We start from the raw sequence: 17,284 nt of genomic DNA, 5'->3' as shown, positions 1-17,284 counted from the left end.
TAAAACTGCAAAGTGCACTTCTATGGATGATGTTATAATACAAAATCTAGTTATTTTACATACAAGATATTTGTGAATGAAGTCGTCATGTTGCAGGATTTCTGCAGTTTGTTGAAGCTCAATTGCCACTTATTAGCCTGTGTCTTTCAGCAGTGTGAGAATTTCATCTGAACCGGGGAGCTCTGTTGCAGCTGGACCCTAATCGCCTTCATGGAAACTATATTTCATTATTGTTTTTCTTTTTTCTTTTTTTTCCTTGTAGAATAATTCCAGCTTTCAGCATGTTGCACATGACAGCTGAAATGTTTATGTGCCTCTGCGGGTGAAGGGTGATTGTGCAGGCGTTTGGGCCAGCGAGCGTCCTCTCCAGGGTTTTGGAATTGTGCAAATGTAAATAGATAGGCGATGAATAGACGACATTCCACTCAGAGTTGATTTACACATCCTAGGACTCCTGCCAGGCCTGTGTCACTGCTGGACACAAACTTAATATTTCCTTTAACTTAATGGCAGCTGTACAGGAGGAGGAAAATGCCTTCTTAGCTTTCAGCGTCTTTCAGCGCTGTTAATGTGACACGCCTACCTAGCTTGTAGATGTAATTTCAGAGACAGAAGCTTGACTGTTGTTGCACAGTTTGTTTGCAGTTTGCATTATTCATCAGCGCTCAGAGGATGCTCCCCACAATACTTTTGTTTGCTTTTGTTTGGATATTTTTGTTTGATGTACTATTCTGAATCTATAAGTGACATTGAGGTGGTTAAAAACTCCAGCAGCACTGCTGTGTCTGATCCAACCATATCAGCACAACACACACAAACACCTCTGATACCATCATCATGCCAGTGTCACTGCAGTGTTGAGGTAAATCTACCACCCAAATAAAAGTAGCTACTCTGTGGCGGTCATGTTAGCATCCTGACTATTGAAGAACAGAGTGAATGGAGGAAAATGAACTACGTAATAAGTGCTCCTTTATGTTAAATGGGGCTAACGAAAAAATAGACAGGAATTGCAGAATCACTAAGGTGTTTTTTTATGAAGAAGCATGTTGGTGTATAGATACAGTTTTTACTCTATTTATAATTATGTATGACCTTGTGTCCCAACGTGGCACAAAAACAAGTGTGTTTTTGATGACTAAGCTGGGCTGTGCCCAAAGACTATCTCTCTGGAAGTAGTCTTGGTCAAAGGTAATGACTCTGTCTGACCTGTGAACCAGCACTCAGCTCTTAGAATAGCTTGCCCTCCCTCAGACACATTCCTGTGTGTTCATGTCTTTTTCTGTCTCAGTATTACTCCCTGTGTGTCTACCTGCATCCCCACTTAGCTGTAGAGAATGTGTGTGGATCTCTGTGGTCATGTATTACTAATAAACATGTACAAACTGACACATCCGTTAAATAACACTGCAGCTGGGTTCTGCCGTGTTCTTTGACATTTTCTCTGTGACTAGAGCTGGTGCCATCAGTGTTTAAAAATTGTTTTGTCCACATAAATCCCACTGCTCACACACACTATACAGTATAATCAGTGCAGGCAGGAAACGTCTCTGCGCACAGAGAGGAAACAGACGTTGACCCTCCTGACCTCCATTGTTCTCCATTGCTCCATTGTTGCCATGAAAGTCTCTTGGTAGTCAAAGTGGAAGTCAACTAAAATTGCTTGTTTTGAAATGATAGCGGGTGAAACAATCAAATTGAGCCCACTTTCATCTCTCATCATGTGATTCATTAAGACAATTGAAGATGTATGATATCTGGAGTTTGCTTTTTTAGTTTTGTATCATAGTTGTGAGGCTGCATTCATGACAGAATTTAAATTATAACCTGAATCTGCTTGTTTAATTACAACAGACATGGGGATTAGTAGGGATGTAACAGTACAAGTTTGACCCTGTTTAGACCTAAGCACATAATGTGATTAGTATCTGGATTGATTGTTTTAAACACATGCATTTACACTTGATATTCAAATACTCAGGCTAAAATCTAATTGCTTTGTGTCAGGAAATACACAAATTAGCTTATTACTGGTGTTTTGATTGTGCTTGGAGGGGTTTTGGTTGATAAATGTGTTTTGGAAGGACATTTGTCTTTACACTGCTTTAAAGTCTGGCTAAAATGTCTCTCAGATCATATCCTGAACTGTTTTTTTCCATCTGGCTGGTTAACTATCTTAGAAGTATGGCACTAGATTTAACCTATGGATTTTTTAACCACAGATCCTGGGTGTTTGTACCAAACCATGACGTCTAAAAATCAGTGTGAGCCGACCCCTGAATTTTGTGTGCCATTACACCCATAGTAGTTAATTCTGTTTAATTGGGTGAAGTTCTGCAAATTAAGAATCATATTTCTTTAGTTTTGTTATGCCAAAATATTGTGATATTGTGAATACTGTGTATAATAGGGGTGGGCAATATGGCCCTAAAATAATATAACACGGTTTCATGGTATTTTCGCCATACCGATACTGTTGGTAAAATGACAAAACACTGAATTTGAAAGAAAAAAAAAAGATTTCAAGAATACACTACTGCACCAAAATGGAAATACAATTTCAAACTATATAATATGGCACAGCCCTAACTGAGATATAAAACAATACAAGAATTTTATCATATTTGTAACAGAAGTAAATTATCCAGAATGTCATGATACTAATAATATTAATAATGCACTCCAATTGTCTCCATATATCCAGGATTAAAATAAAATGAATGATACTGGACAGATATAATCTGTCTCTAGTAGATCTATAAAGGGAAATAAGAAACAGTGTTATTTTTTCTTTAGCTAAAAACAGTAAAAAAAAGTAGTACCCTGATGTGATAATTAGGGGTGGGTGATCTGGCTCTATATATTTCAGACCCTAGTGTATAATGTTAATTTTCTAGAAAGGCTCTCTTTATACAGACTCCCCTGGGTTTACAAAAGTGCGTGTATGTCGGAAGTGACTCAGTAGAGTTTTCTGGTTACATGTGAATTGTGTAAGACAAAGACTGGCACACGTGGAATATGAGGAAAGGCATGTATTGAGGTAAAGCAGCAACAGCACTTTGGAAGGCAAAGCATTGTGATCCGATTGCCCTATATAGTAAGCCATTACAGTTCTAACACACCCGGATGATCAGCTAAGTCTTCCACTCCTCAGATAATATCTGAAATTACACGCCTGTGTTCAGAATGGAGAAACACCTGCTTGACTATTGTATTAAGTCAAAAGGTGCCCTCAGTGTTCTGTAACTGCTGCATGTGAAGACAATAGCTCATGTCCTCAGGCCAATCTCAGCTCGACTCGTCCCGGTAAAGAGCCTCCTGCACTCCTTGCTCAAATATCAGCCTCCTCTCCGGGTTACTGGCTTGTGTTGGTTGTGCGCCACATGATATATATATATTTATAGAGAGAGAGAGAGAGACAGAGATTAAAATAGTTTGACTTATGTTTTCTTCTTTTCTCTTCCTTCAGGAGTTGGAGTTCCATGGCGTGATGAGGTTCTACTTCCAGGACAGGGTGGCAGGGAATTTTGCCACCAAGTGCATCCGAGTGTCCAGCACGGCCACCACACAGGACGTGATCGAGACCCTGGCTGAGAAATTCCGGCCCGACATGAGGATGCTCTCATCACCCAAATACTCTCTGTACGAGGTCCACGTCAGCGGGGGTGAGTAGCACTGCACAAGAGCTGGATCATTTTTTTTTTGCAAAAGACAAAACACTAAGAACATGTTTGTTAAAAAAAAAAATAAATAAATATATATATATATATATATATATAGAACAGAAGTACAGACAAAATGTTTTCTGCTATTTCTGTTTATTTTCATTCTGTATACATAAATATATGTTTAAAGATATCTTTTGTAAAGATAACACTTGTCATACAGTGTCAGAAACCACATGCAGTATCTTACAAAAGTGAGTACACCCTTCATATTTTGGCATGGCTCTGCTCTGTATCCAAACCTGAACCCTGTTGAGCATCTGTGGGGCATCCTCAAATGAAAGGCAGAGGAGTGCAAGGTCTCCTAAAATCCACCAAGTCTGAGATGTCATGGAGGAGTTAAAAGGATTGCAGTGGCAACCTGTGAAGCTCTAGTCAACTTCTTGCCCAAGAGAGTTAAGGCATTGCTGGAGGATAATGGTAGCCACACAAAATTGACACTCGGGGAACAATTTGCATGTTTTAGAATGTTCCAAAACACAATTTCATGTGATCATTTTGCTGATATTTGTGCACATGAAATCTTTTCCCTAAAAATGTGCTGAAGCTTTCTGGTCTAAGTAATATCCTGAATCCTGTCATGTCTGCTGTCATCTTTTGTGAGAAATAGCTGTGTGAGTGTGTCTGTTAGTTGTTTAAAGTTGAAATATGACCGAAGCACTCCCCCTCTCCGGCAGAAGAACGGAAGCTGGACCTGGACGAGAAGCCCCTGGTGGTGCAGCTCAACTGGAACAAAGACGACAGAGAGGGCCGCTTCGTCCTCAAGAACGAAAATGACATCATTCCAAAGGTAAGAATTTAATTTTATTTATTAACATCTGCCCACATTCAGGGTTGTGCCTTGTTCCCAATAGTTTTGTGTTTATCTGCTAGAGTTTTGTTCTATGGGCAGTACGTGTTTACGTGTGGACTAGACAAACAGTGTATGTATTTTGTACATCTGTGTCAGCAGTTAGAGCAGCTTAAAGTAGCTGAATGGATTCGTTGCTCAGCGAGCCTTCAGTGAAATAAATTACATTAGGAGTGTGAGTGGAGTCCTCCATTCATACACGCTTTATACTCTAAAGGAGTGTAGGTGTAAGAATAATAGAGTAATAAAGAGTGTGTGTGTGTGTGTGTGTGTTTCTAAGAGATGAAAAACAAATGTCTGTGTCTGCACCTGCAAGAGCATTCCCAGCGTAAATCGGGGAGCAGGATAAAGAGAAAAAGCTTTCTCTCTCTCTCTCTCTCTCTCTCTCTCTCACACAATGTTTATACGCTGAGTGGGTATCATAGATGTCAGCAAATACTTTATTACAGGACATACAGATAGTAGCAATTTGCTCTTACTTTTGTGCTCTTTCTCCCATTCTCTCACATCCTCTTTCAGTTCTCTCACTTTCTCCTGTTCTTTTCTCTCACACTCTTTTGCTTCCATTTTCTCAATATATTTTCTTTTTCCTCTGGTTTTCCTCTCTGTTTCTTTCCTTACCTCTGTGTATCTACAATGTTTTTTTTTCTTTCTTTATTCTGCCAGTTTTTCTCTCTCTCCTTTTTCTTCTTTTTCTTCAATGTTTCTTCCCTTTACTTTCCCTTCTCTCTATGTTTGTCTTTCGCCTTTTCACTTTCCTCCCGCTTCACTCTCCTTCTTTCTTTAGCTCTGTCTGCAATTTTCTTCTTATCTTTCCCATCTCTCTCTTTTTCTCCAAACTTTTTCCCCCGCTCTCTCATTCTTTCTCTCTCATGTACTTTCTCTAGTGTGGCTCTTGCACTCATTTTCTCTGTCCTTCCATAAACAACAATGTCTGCAGGCGTCTTCATGCTCTGCTGAGGAAACACTTAGTGTGCCATGTAGCGCAGCTTCCCAAAGTGTAGTAAAAGTCAGTGAGGGAGTGCCTGAAGAGAGAGAGTGTGTGTGTGTGTGTGCACTCTGTGGACTGCTGCAGTAAGTATCCCAGTTGGTACTTCATGGTAAGATGGAAAGAAACACATCAGAATTCCTCAGTCACTGGATCAGACAGCTGTGGAATAAGAGCTTTTCTAAGGATTTTTCTTTTCTCCCCTCATTTAAGGCGCTGTGGTGAAACTTAGGGGAACTTTTTCGTAATCCACCAGGGTCTCGTGTGTAGAGCTCAGGAATCTTTTCTTTGGATCTGATTTGACTTTAACTCTTCAGCCATTAGAATATTTTGAAATTCCTCTTTTTAAAAATGGTGGTGCTTTGTGTGAGCCGTTGTGAAATCTCAGCGGCACTGTGGGATGGAGATAACTGCAGCTTAAGGCTCTGCATTCTCTCACCTTTCTTTCCAGCTCCCTCCCTCACTTTCTCTGATGGAGCTCAATAGCGTGCTGGCTCATGGGCACACCGCCTAATGTCCAATCCAGCAATATGAAGCATGCAAAGCCTGCCATCACCTCAGGCACCTACCAGGGGAACCTGTCTAACACTTTCATCTTGTGCTTTCTCCTCCTCCAGAAAGCACAGAGCAATGGCCCTGAGAAAGAGAAAGAGGGGGTGATCCAGAACTTCAAAAGAACGCTCTCCAAGAAAGAGAAAAAGAAGGAGAAAAAGAAAGATAAAGAGGCCTTTGCACGGATTCCTGATGGCGATGACCATGCACTGAACAGAGAGGATGGGTGAGAATCTTCAGCTTTGAAACTTCCCTTGTCTACTTTGTATTGAGGATAGTCATTTAGCTTTTTTTAATGGCCAGTAATTAAACTTGAGGTACAGACAAGATGTTTCCAAAGAAATCTTCTGCTGTAGTGTGATCTGTTATCTTTTGAACTCTTACTTGAACCTATCAAAGCTAAAATAGATGCGCGTGCGTGTCTGTCCTGCCTGTAGAGACTCGAGACTGGCAGCAGAAGTGTATAAAGACATGCCTGAGACCAGCTTCACTCGCACCATCTCCAACCCTGAGGTCGTCATGAAGAGAAGACGGCAGCAGAAGCTGGAGAAGAGAATGCAAGAGTTCCGCAGTGGTGATGGTCGACCAGACTCAGGTACACACACACACACAAATACAGAAAGACACCTAAAAGGCTAGATGTATCTGGTGTATATGTAACCTTGCTCTTCACATCAGTCATTGTAAATTTCAGACTTGCTTTAGGCTCACATTTCACTTTCTGGTACAATTTAATTGATGTGGTGTTTTTGTGAATTTGTTGCTAACAAAAGTGTTGACGTTCATAAAGCTATCATGAGAACATTTTTAAACATATCCTGATGTTTTAAAAAAAAACTTAAAAACTTTATTGAAAGTTGCTTAGTTGCTTGTTTGCTTACTTGCATTTTAATTACAATTTTGTGTAACACAAAGGTTTTTTTTACATATAGCCCAAGGAACAGCTGCTTATTTCTTTATTTATTTGATTAGTGAGTTTTGTTTATTAGACTACATTCCCATGACCAGGCTAAATGACACAGATCAATTTTGGGCACGTGACATTAATGTGAATGGTCAGATCTGATTTCATGTCTTTTTTCTATACGTATGTGCTTAGTTTTGTCGTCAGTGTGTATCAGTGTGTGTGCATGTTTTGCCATTTTTACATATCAGGCAGATATGTTCAAATTTGACTTAGTGGTTCACACTTGTAATGTAATGTAATGTAGTCTATAGCAATTGAGTAATGAGACTTTTCATGTAAATGTAGTCTATTGTTGATGGGTCACTTAGTTTCGTCAGTGTGCTAATTTTGTTGTTCGGTTAGTTTGAGTCCAGTTTGGACAGTCTTTTGTTTTAAGCTATTTTCAGGGTCAGACCAAAATTATGGGCCATGTTAAAGGTCTAGTCCACACAGTGGCATTTCCACACGAGCCTGGTCATCTGTAGGTCACTCTGTTTGTTTTGTTTTGCAGATGTGATGTGTATAGATTAACTCTTTTGTTGATGTGCTTTGGCCTACACTTCTGCACGAGTAGTTAATAAATGCTGCCAGTGCTGTTGTGTGTCTGTGTGTAAAGCAGACAGACCCAATATGCAGAAATCGATTGGTGTGTCCCAGTTTGTTTTGCTCGTCAGCTGCCCTTAGCTGTAGTCCAGAGTGCTCTCACCGCTGCAGTTAGATTTCACAATAAAGGGTTTGGTCTGAGGGCTTTTGCCGTGCTCTAGCCAGAGGCCTCCAAGCTAGCCAGAGATTGGCATCAACTTGGCAGACATTTTGTTCCGTGTGGGTTGGGACCTGCTTCCAAAAACAGATGCTGGGGCACCAAAAACGGAATTCCAGGAAATTGGTTATGCAGACCTTGAGGTAAAAAGCTCCTTTTAGAGCCCTGCGTGTGCTGGGCCATCATGGAAGTTGATGAGTTTGCTCTTTTAGGCAGCTGGATTAGAAACAGATTTGACATTTTATGTAATCTGGGGATGACTCTCTGTGTGCAGTGTAGACAATTTTATTCCAGGGCCAAATCCTAGATCTGGATCAGGGACAGATGTAAATACATTTTCCATTTAGGTTCAACTCTGCTGATGGCAGCAGCCATGTGGCCATGTGGAGTATATGCCTTTTTATGGTTTTATGTAAAAGGGATGATTCAACTGCATCTGTTTTGAGATGTCATTGTATCATAATTCATTTAGTCAAATATATGCAAAAAGACAATTTTCTATTATTTTTTTTAAATGAAAAATCGAAATGAAATAAGCCACATTCGTGCATCCAGTATACATTGCCTAATATTGTGTAGGTCCCCTTTCTGCTGCCAATACAGCTCTGATCCATCAAGGCATGCTGTGGTGTCTGACACCAGGACATTAGCAGCAGATCCTGTTATGAAGTTCTGAGGTGGGGCCTCACTGGATAAGGCTTATTTATTCTGCATATCCCACAGATACTCGATTAGTTTGATATTTAGAGAACTTGAAGGCCAAGTCAGCACCTGAAACTCCTTCTGTTACTCAAACTATTCTTTTACACATGGAATGCATTTAACATAAATGGCTGCACTTGGTCGGCAACACAGTTTCGGTATATGGTACATATCTAATCTCCACTGAGTGCTCTTTACCACATGTGCAATGTGCATGGATCAGGCCATCCACGTAAAGTAAAATAATTATTCCACAGTCTTTTGTTTTGTGAGTAATATTGTTTTGTGGTCTAGTTCTGATCTTCATGCGCCCATTATCAGCATTTGCACTCACCTTTTTGCAGCTGTGCAACCACATACACAACAAACTGCTATGCACGGTGTTCACACCTATTGTTTTAACAGTATTGTGGTCATAATGTAATGGCTGATTAGGTGTTCAAATAATAGTCCATTTATAAAAGCTAAGTCTCAAAAATGAAGTTTTATTTTTCAGCATTTTATGTATATTAAACGTATATGAATACATACATTTAATACATTAATGCCTATTTACTCTACAGCAGTGTAGCTCCTCACACAGTTGTTTTAAAGTGCATATGAATAATGTACAGTTATATGCAAATTAAGTCATCAAAATATTTTAGACAGTAATGATTCATGATCTTAACAAAATAGCATAATCAAATCCAGCTGTTGAGATGAGAGTTACACTCACGCAGGTCGCTGTTGTCTGATGTATGACTGCAGACGGTGAGTGTGAATGTTTTGAATGCAAGGAAATGTTCTTAGCGTCGCGTAGTCATAATCATGCAAAACAGATGTAGACTGTGGAGCCTTAATAGAAATGTACAGAGATGTGTGTGTGTAAGAGAGAGTGTGGAAATGATAAGATGAGAATGTTTGCCTTGTTTTATAAATAAATGTACACAGGAACATTTTTCTACCAGTCCATCTGTTCGTTGTGACATATCTAAAGCTATTTTGTGTTTCTCACAGGGGGGACACTGAGGATCTATGCAGACAGTCTGAAGCCCAACATCCCCTATAAGACCATCCTGCTGTCCACTACTGACACAGCTGACTTTGCAGTGGCCGAGGCTCTAGAGAAATATGGCTTGGAGAAGGAGAACCCCAGAGAGTACTGCATTGCACGGGTAAACCCTCACACTACTCATCATTTACTAGAGTGAAGATGTGCTCACATGGCCAGTTGACTGTTCTTTACAGAAACTGCATTTCAGGCCAGTGCCTTTTAGCAGTAAAGGACCTAAACTGAAAATGTTTTTGTATTTTTTATTTTTTTTTATTTTTTTTTAAGTCAGCAGTGATTAGGTCTGGAGAGCAAAGTGTAACATGTGTTTTATTCTGTGAACACAAACAAACTGAATTGATGTGCATCTGTTTTAGGTAGCCATACCGATTTTAGCTTACATGTTAAATTCTTGCCATTTTTAAAGCTTGTTTAGATACCTTTTCAGTATATTTTTTAAACATGTAATACAGATTTTGATATGTACTTAGCAGAGAACGCTGGATGCTATGGTAATAACAGCAACGGCAGTTGAGCAGAGTGTGGAACTGTTCTCAGTTTAGTAAGGTTTCTAGATGCATTTGCATGTTTGTTGATGTCTTTAGCTCCGTTCCTATGGCGTATTGCTCGCTGACATTTATGGTTCAGTATAGCAACCTATAGTTTGCTGAGAATGCCAGAGGTCTTTCAGTCAGAGCTGTATGGCAGTATTTTCAAGCAAACAAGAGGAAATTAATTTCCCAAACTGACAGCCTCAACTGAGGGACAGTATCTGTTTTGGTAGCATCTTCTTTACCCTAATCATTAATCAGAAAGTAATATTTTTTTACTATCCTTGATATTAAAGCAGAATTGTAATCAAATCATTATAAGGTTAGGGATTTCACTCTGTTGTGAAAGCGACTGTTGATGGATTGGGAGATGTGTAGTGTGCAGAGTGAGCTGCAGTTTTAAGGCCAGGTCACGTAAGAGCTGTGTTTGGCTGCTTGCTGCTCCTGACTCAGCATTCTCTCAGAGTCTTGTGCAGAAACGTAAGCGTGTGTAGCCCTTGCTGATCTGGGTGGGCTCCTCCTAATTAAGCCTAATGTGTTTTGTATTGCTCAGGTTGTCCACTCTGATGATAAGCCTGTGAAGGAGACCATACTGGATGATACAGAGTGTCCACTGCAGATCTTCAGAGACTGGACCAGTGATAAAGGTCTGCCATTTCTTGTTTTTCTCACCCCATAATAATGTTGCTTTGTGATTAGGATAATTTTGATTATCATATTTTTTGCACTGTAAGGTGCACAGTATTATAAGACACATCAATGGTTATACATAAGGTGCACTGGATTATAAGGTGCATTTTAAGAGACACTATAAGGAACTCATTAATTCAGCTGGTCTCTGCGCTGGGTGGTGGTGAAGCTAACTAAGTTAAGTAAAGCTAAGATTAGTAAACAAAACTGTAATAAAAAGGGTTTAATCCAGCGAGCACTGGATGTTAATCTACACAGATTTGTCTCCTGAAAATTGTTTATTTGGGTGAGTAAAGCACTTTAGTTTATGTACAGTAAGTTTAGATTACCGAATTTCTCCAGCACTAAGGCTGGAGCATTAGCATTAGCGGCTAACCGCTCCAGCAGTGCTAACAGGTGTTAACAGCAGGCTACAGCCCCGGTGCTGGAGAGCTAAACTGAAACTCCTGTGTAACACTGCTTCTTACAACCTGACTGGTAAAATTCATACATAGGGCACACTGGATTAAAAGGCGCACTGTCGATTTTTGGGAAAATTTAGGGATTCTAAGTGCGTATTATAATTTTAAAAATATAACCTGATTTATATAATTATAAAAATCTGAATTGCTCAGTAAGATCTTACTATGTTAAGTAAATTATGTTCAGTTCAGAAAAGGACACTACTGGAATGATTTGGATGTATAACAATTGTATTGTGTTTTTATTGTTTCCAGAGGCTTTAGTGTTCCAGCTGAAGAAGCGACCCCCGGACTACATCGCTAAAAAGGGCCGCAAGTCAGACGAAAGGATGGGGCCACTGCATGGATCTCTGCCTCCAGAGAAACTGCCTTATCTAGTAGAGCTGAGTCCAGGTGTGGATTTTACCATTGCAGGTTCTACAAGGTTCTATACTCAGCCTTAAAGCAAGAGTATTTTCACTGGAGACAAAAGACTGAGAATTCTAACTTTGATAGTTATTCGCTGCTGTTGTTTGGCTGTACTTTTCACAAACAGTGATGAGGAAAACTTTGACTAAATATGGCTTTACTTTTTTGACTAAGGAATTTAAATAAACTAAATTTAAATTGATAATCTGATATTACCGATGTTTTAGAATGATAGGGGCTTCTGTCATTAGGGAAATGAGAATCCTCATGTCCTCACCCACCCAGTGTCAGGAGCATTGCAGATAATGGAGGATTCCTAGAGAGTCGGTGGGTTAATTGGCGCAGCTGAATTAGGGAGAAAAAAAATCATGTAAATAATGAAACAATTCCTGACATTTCTAGCTCATTAGAGCTGCGACACAGTAGAGTCGAGATCACTAAGAATGATCACTCTGCTTTCTGGCCTGTTGCAGGTTTAGCTGGGTGAACACTTAAAGGCCATCTAAAGTCTTGTTATAGGCCCTATAAGCTTGTGATGGTGTTAGATGTATAGTAGTCTTGTCCACATTCCAACTCCAGAAACTCTAGTGAAGCTCTAATGCTGTCCATGGCTCTGTAACTGCTGCTTGCTCTCTTACCATCTTCCTGCTGTTTTGACTGGCTTTAATGATCCAAATGCTGCACTAACCCTGTCTCTCTCCAGCCGTGTGTCTGTGTAACAAACTCTTTTATTAATACTCATGCTCTAGAAATAGACAGAGTTCAGATGTAGAAGTCTAAGGCCTGACCTTTATATTATCTGCTTCATGGATTTATTGTTATCAGCACAAATCCAAATGAGTAAACATTGATTTAATATTATCTGACCATTGTGTTTCAATTCAAATCTATAGTTTAGCATTAGGATAATGGAGGTCAATTTGTAAACAAAACATTTTTATTTGGATAAAATATGCAGGTAGAGAGAGGCAGTTAAGTTTAGAGTTATATCTGAAGGCGTATTAGTTATTTTATGAAGTGAGCATAGAGATTGCTAAGCTTTGAAAAAAAGAAAAAAAAAACTTAAGGGTGCAACTTGCTTATGGTATTTTTTTTATTTATTTATTTCTCCCGCCACATCTATCTTTTGCTTTCTCTCTCTCTCTCTTTCTCTCTGCATGGTGTGTGTGTGTGTGTGGGTGTTGCTCTGCGTGCTCCTGGCTCCTCTGCATGTGTCCTCTCCTAGGGCGGGGGAATCACTATGCCTACTACGGCTATCGGCAACATGAAGGTAACTCACCTCTCCTCACCTGCTGTTCGCTTCCTCCGTCTGATTCTCTCTTCTACTTATCTGTCGCATATTAAACAAATGTACCCAAATCCAAGCACAAAAGACTGTAAGGACTGAAAATAGGCTGTGGAATTAGGGAAAAATGAGGTGTTATGGGGGAAAAATGAGTAAATGCTTTACTCCTTTATCCTTTGTAGGCCAACACAGTCCATATTGTTTGCATATAGATTTTTTCCTTTTTGTTTGCCTCTCATTACCACATCATCTCACTAATCAAACCCTGCAAATATTACACCTGCTATTTCATTGCATTTTAACACCTCAGTGTTGTAATCTTTTGCCATCATCTGTCCAGAGCATGGTTGCAGGGACGTTTTCAGAATGTTGTCTTCTGCTGTGGAATGTTGTTGGTTTGTGTGTATACACAAATATATCGGATGACCGTATTTAAGTGGAAATTTGTGGTTGTGAAATGTGAAAGATGTGTGTTATCTGTGTGTATAGCTCACTACACGTTATAGGCTGTTAGGCAGGTTGTAATTGTGTGTGTCTGTTTGTTTATGAATTATTAAATGGACATTGTAGGATGTGTATGAGTGGTGTCTCACTCGCTCTGTTTGTATATAGATGGTTCAGACTCCAGGGATAAACCCAAACTATACCGGCTGCAGCACAGCCTGACTGAGGTCGGATCAGACCGAAGCGAAGACGGCAACATCCAGGTAAGGGATAAAATACACCTTAAGGACCTGTCTTCTATATCGATCTGTTTTTTAATCTATAATACATATACAGTGGCTTGCAAACTTTAACCTTTCCATTTTTTGTCACATTACAAACACAAACATAAATAAATTGAATTGCAATTCAATGTGAAAGACCTCTGCAAAGTTAAATACAGTTGCAAAGTGGAAAAAAAAATTATGCATGATTCTTAACATTTTTTACAAATAAAAGACTTAAATGTGTGGTTTGCAAAAGTATTTAGCCTCCCTTTTCTCTGAGTGCAACCAATAGATCTAAACCCAATCAAGAACTTTTGGCAATATCTGAAAATTGCTGGTCACAAACATTCTCCAACTAATCTGACTGAGCTTAAGCTGTTTTACAAAATAAAATGGGCAAACATTTCAGTCACTACATGTGCAAAGCTGGTGGAGACACACCCTAAAAGCCTTGCAGCTGTAATTGCAGCAAAAGGTGGTTTCACAAAGTATTGACTCAAAATACTTTTGCACACCACACTTTTCATTTTTTTATTGTAAAAAATGTTTTGCATCATGCGTTTTCTTTCCACTTCACAATTGTATACCACTTTGTGTTGGTCTTTCACATTAAATTCCAATAAAATATATTTTGTTTGTGGTTGTAATGTGACAAAATATGGAAAAGTTCAAGGGGTATGAATACTTTTGAAAGCCACTATATAAGGTGCATTATTCCCAGACCATGATAATGATATGTTTCTCCATGCAGCATTAACAGTAAAAAAAACATTAGCTGTCTACACCGGTACACTAGGTGGCAATGTTTGCCTTTTATTGCTAGATGAGAGAGAAGTGTAGCTTTTCACTCACAAGAGCATGAAGCACTGGAGCTGTTACCAGGGTTACTGAGAATTAATTGCAGTATTGAAATGTGAAGGAGGCATTTTAAAACCAGTGTGGATCCAGATTCAAACCCTTGTCAACACTCAGACGGCTACAGTACCTCCAACATCCACTTTTGAGGAGAGGGACAAAATCTACATACTACAGAAGATGGAATGGCGTCGGGCAGTTACGGAGGCCACTGCCAACACAGATTTCTGTGACGTACCACACAGTTCAAATAAGAAAATACTGGCAGAAGCTCTGCTGTCAAGCTGCCAATTCTTAAACTCAGCATGTTTCCTTGATATTGGTTATATATCCTGATCATGTTCTAAGTTACTACAGACAATATAATATAATTTAATTTAGATTAAAGATGATAAATAGAGAAAATACAAATAATTGTCCTTTAAATTAGATATATAATATAGGTTATGAAATAATATGAATAAGTTGGGGTAACTTTAAATATTTTTTTCAGATGCCTTTTTGTATTTTTGTGGTGTTCCAAATAAAATTCCTAATACTAATATTTTAATTGAAACAATAAATATAAATGTAATTGCATTTTACGTTTCTTACATTCTTTCTTTTTTTTTTTTTTTTTTTTACTACGTTTAAATATCCACTGTAAAAACTTGCATCTTAAGAAGAATAAGTACGATTAATTGCAGTTAATCACAGAATGTTGTTGGGAATAATAGTATTTAATTTTTGATTCGATTGACATTTTTATGCATTGTTAAGTTTACTTTAATACTTGATTCATAAATCGAGTATAAATATAACTTAGGCTCATTGATGTCTCCTGTAGTTTTTTATATTGCAGTGTGTATTGCTGAAAAAACTGTGTAGCCTTATCAGAAATGTACATAAAAATACTAATAGATAAGGGTTTAAGCAACACTCTTTGCTACTGTAGACATTATCATGATCATCATCAGAATGGCAGAGCATTCCCCGTCAGATAATAAAATATTCATATATTGTAAAGCCTGTGTTCAGATGAGACAATAATGTTGCAAAAGCAATGAACATACTGCGAGTGATAATTCACTCAATAATACTTGTGCTGTATTAAATAGCATCACTAAGTGGGCAGTGGTGATACAATAGTAGAGCACTGGGTATTGATCACTGTTGTGCTCTTAAACAAGGCACTTAGCTCATTCTGCTTCAGGGGTGCTGTAGCATGGCTGGCCCTCTGCTCTGACCCAGCTTTCTGATGTATTGTAGATATGATAAATGAGTCGTTCTGTTGTGCTTTACAAGTGTATGATACAAATATAAAGTACGTATAAGCTAAGTATAAAGAGAGTAAAGATATTTATACAGTAGCGCTCTTGTCTGAGCCTTCATTAATGATCCTCTGCTCTTTCTTCAGCTGTTTGGACCAGGCATCCTGCCTCACCACTGTAACCTGATGCATGCGGACGGTCTGGTAATGGTCACTCCTGTCAGCATGGATGCCGAGACCTTTGTGGATGGACAGCGGATTCAGGACACCACAGTGCTGCGCAGCGGCATGACCCTGCAGTTCGGTGCTGCTCACGTCTTTAAGTTTGTGGACCCCAGCTATGACCATGTCATGGCCAAGCGAGACCCAGGGCCCATGGTGAAGGGCAGGAACAAGTCAGGGTGAGTACAGATGCAGTCAGTATACACTCCTCTGTGAATCATATGAATTTAAACTGTGAACTACTCACTCCAGAGTGACATCATTTAAACTCTGCAAAAGCAAACATGAACAGTACTGTATACACTGAGTGTCCTCTTTTCTGTTGACTGGTATACTTATAACAGATCATATTACACCAGTGACCTTGTTTCTGTCCTATTCCCATGAGGAGATACCTTTGCTATATGTAGATTTGATCTCTTCATTCAGTTCTGTACAGCGACGCAATATTACATTTAACCAACAAAACTGTTTAACTAGGCGAGGGTCCCCAAGCTTTTGCTGCTTGTGTTGCATTTAACCCACCACACAACATAACATTCTGCGGCCCTTTTTTGCATAATATTAGAATTAATTCACATACATTTAAATTAGGGCTATGCTATTTTTATATACATTTACATTTAAGGTGTTTAGCAGACGCCCTTATCCAGAGTGGCCTACAACAATTGTATCGAACGCAATATCGCTAACGTTTGTGAATATAATTAACGATATAACACCCTGAAATATTGTGTCATGTCACCCCCCTAATTATCACGTCTGTATACTGACATGTCAAATATCATAAGATAGCAGTATGTAAATATATCAGGATATTTTATATCAGGGGACAGCTTGGTTATGCCCACACCAGTACAAAATATGTTGGCGTGCGAGTGAGGCTGAACACTGGCCAATGTGCTCATAACAAGGCACTGTGAATTATTGAAGTTGAAGTAAGGCCTGATATTAGGATCCAGATGTTGTGCTGGAATTTAACATTCCTTCATCCACAATCTAATGTGTGTACAGGTAATAACTCGTAGAAAGCATTACCATCCACAGTGGACAGCAGTGCAGTGATGGTAATCATTTGTAAATAATGACATCCAGCCTTTTTAAGCCTGCATAGGACATAGGGCACAGCACTATCTATTCGATATGTCTGTGTAAAACCCTGTATAATATTAAAACTAATACAAATAGACTTAAAAGCATAAATAAATAAATAGTACTAAATACGTCTTGGAAAAAATAAATACAGTAAAATTATAGTAAGTGAAATAGCAATAATTGTTTTACCCATAAACGGAAT

At 38.9% G+C, this 17,284-nt stretch overlaps 1 protein-coding gene across 17 annotated transcripts in view; it reads left to right on the top strand.

Annotated features, from left to right (window-relative positions):
- The window catches only part of afdna (afadin, adherens junction formation factor a), a 136,084-nt gene that overhangs the window by 58,986 nt on the left and 59,814 nt on the right, over positions 1 to 17,284 (top strand). For 8 of the 17 annotated variants that reach the window (XM_022662849.2, XM_022662847.2, XM_015607395.3 and 5 more), the window contains exons 2-11: positions 3,470 to 3,665; positions 4,403 to 4,515; positions 6,181 to 6,341; positions 6,553 to 6,710; positions 9,523 to 9,680; positions 10,661 to 10,754; positions 11,514 to 11,651; positions 12,892 to 12,936; positions 13,564 to 13,658; positions 15,913 to 16,166. In XM_022662849.2, the coding sequence (XP_022518570.2) occupies positions 3,470 to 3,665; positions 4,403 to 4,515; positions 6,181 to 6,341; positions 6,553 to 6,710; positions 9,523 to 9,680; positions 10,661 to 10,754; positions 11,514 to 11,651; positions 12,892 to 12,936; positions 13,564 to 13,658; positions 15,913 to 16,166 (1,412 nt within the window). The remainder of the gene's footprint in view (positions 1 to 3,469; positions 3,666 to 4,402; positions 4,516 to 6,180; positions 6,342 to 6,552; positions 6,711 to 9,522; positions 9,681 to 10,660; positions 10,755 to 11,513; positions 11,652 to 12,891; positions 12,937 to 13,563; positions 13,659 to 15,912; positions 16,167 to 17,284) is intronic. The other 9 variants (XM_022662865.2, XM_022662850.2, XM_022662848.2 and 6 more) reach the window with 3 other exon arrangements.

The sequence above is a fragment of the Astyanax mexicanus genome, chromosome 1 (genome assembly GCF_023375975.1).
Source record: "Astyanax mexicanus isolate ESR-SI-001 chromosome 1, AstMex3_surface, whole genome shotgun sequence".
Classification (NCBI taxonomy): Eukaryota; Metazoa; Chordata; class Actinopteri; order Characiformes; family Acestrorhamphidae; genus Astyanax; species Astyanax mexicanus.
Note: the sequence above shows the minus strand (reverse complement) of the source record. Positions and strands in the feature narration are given on the sequence as shown.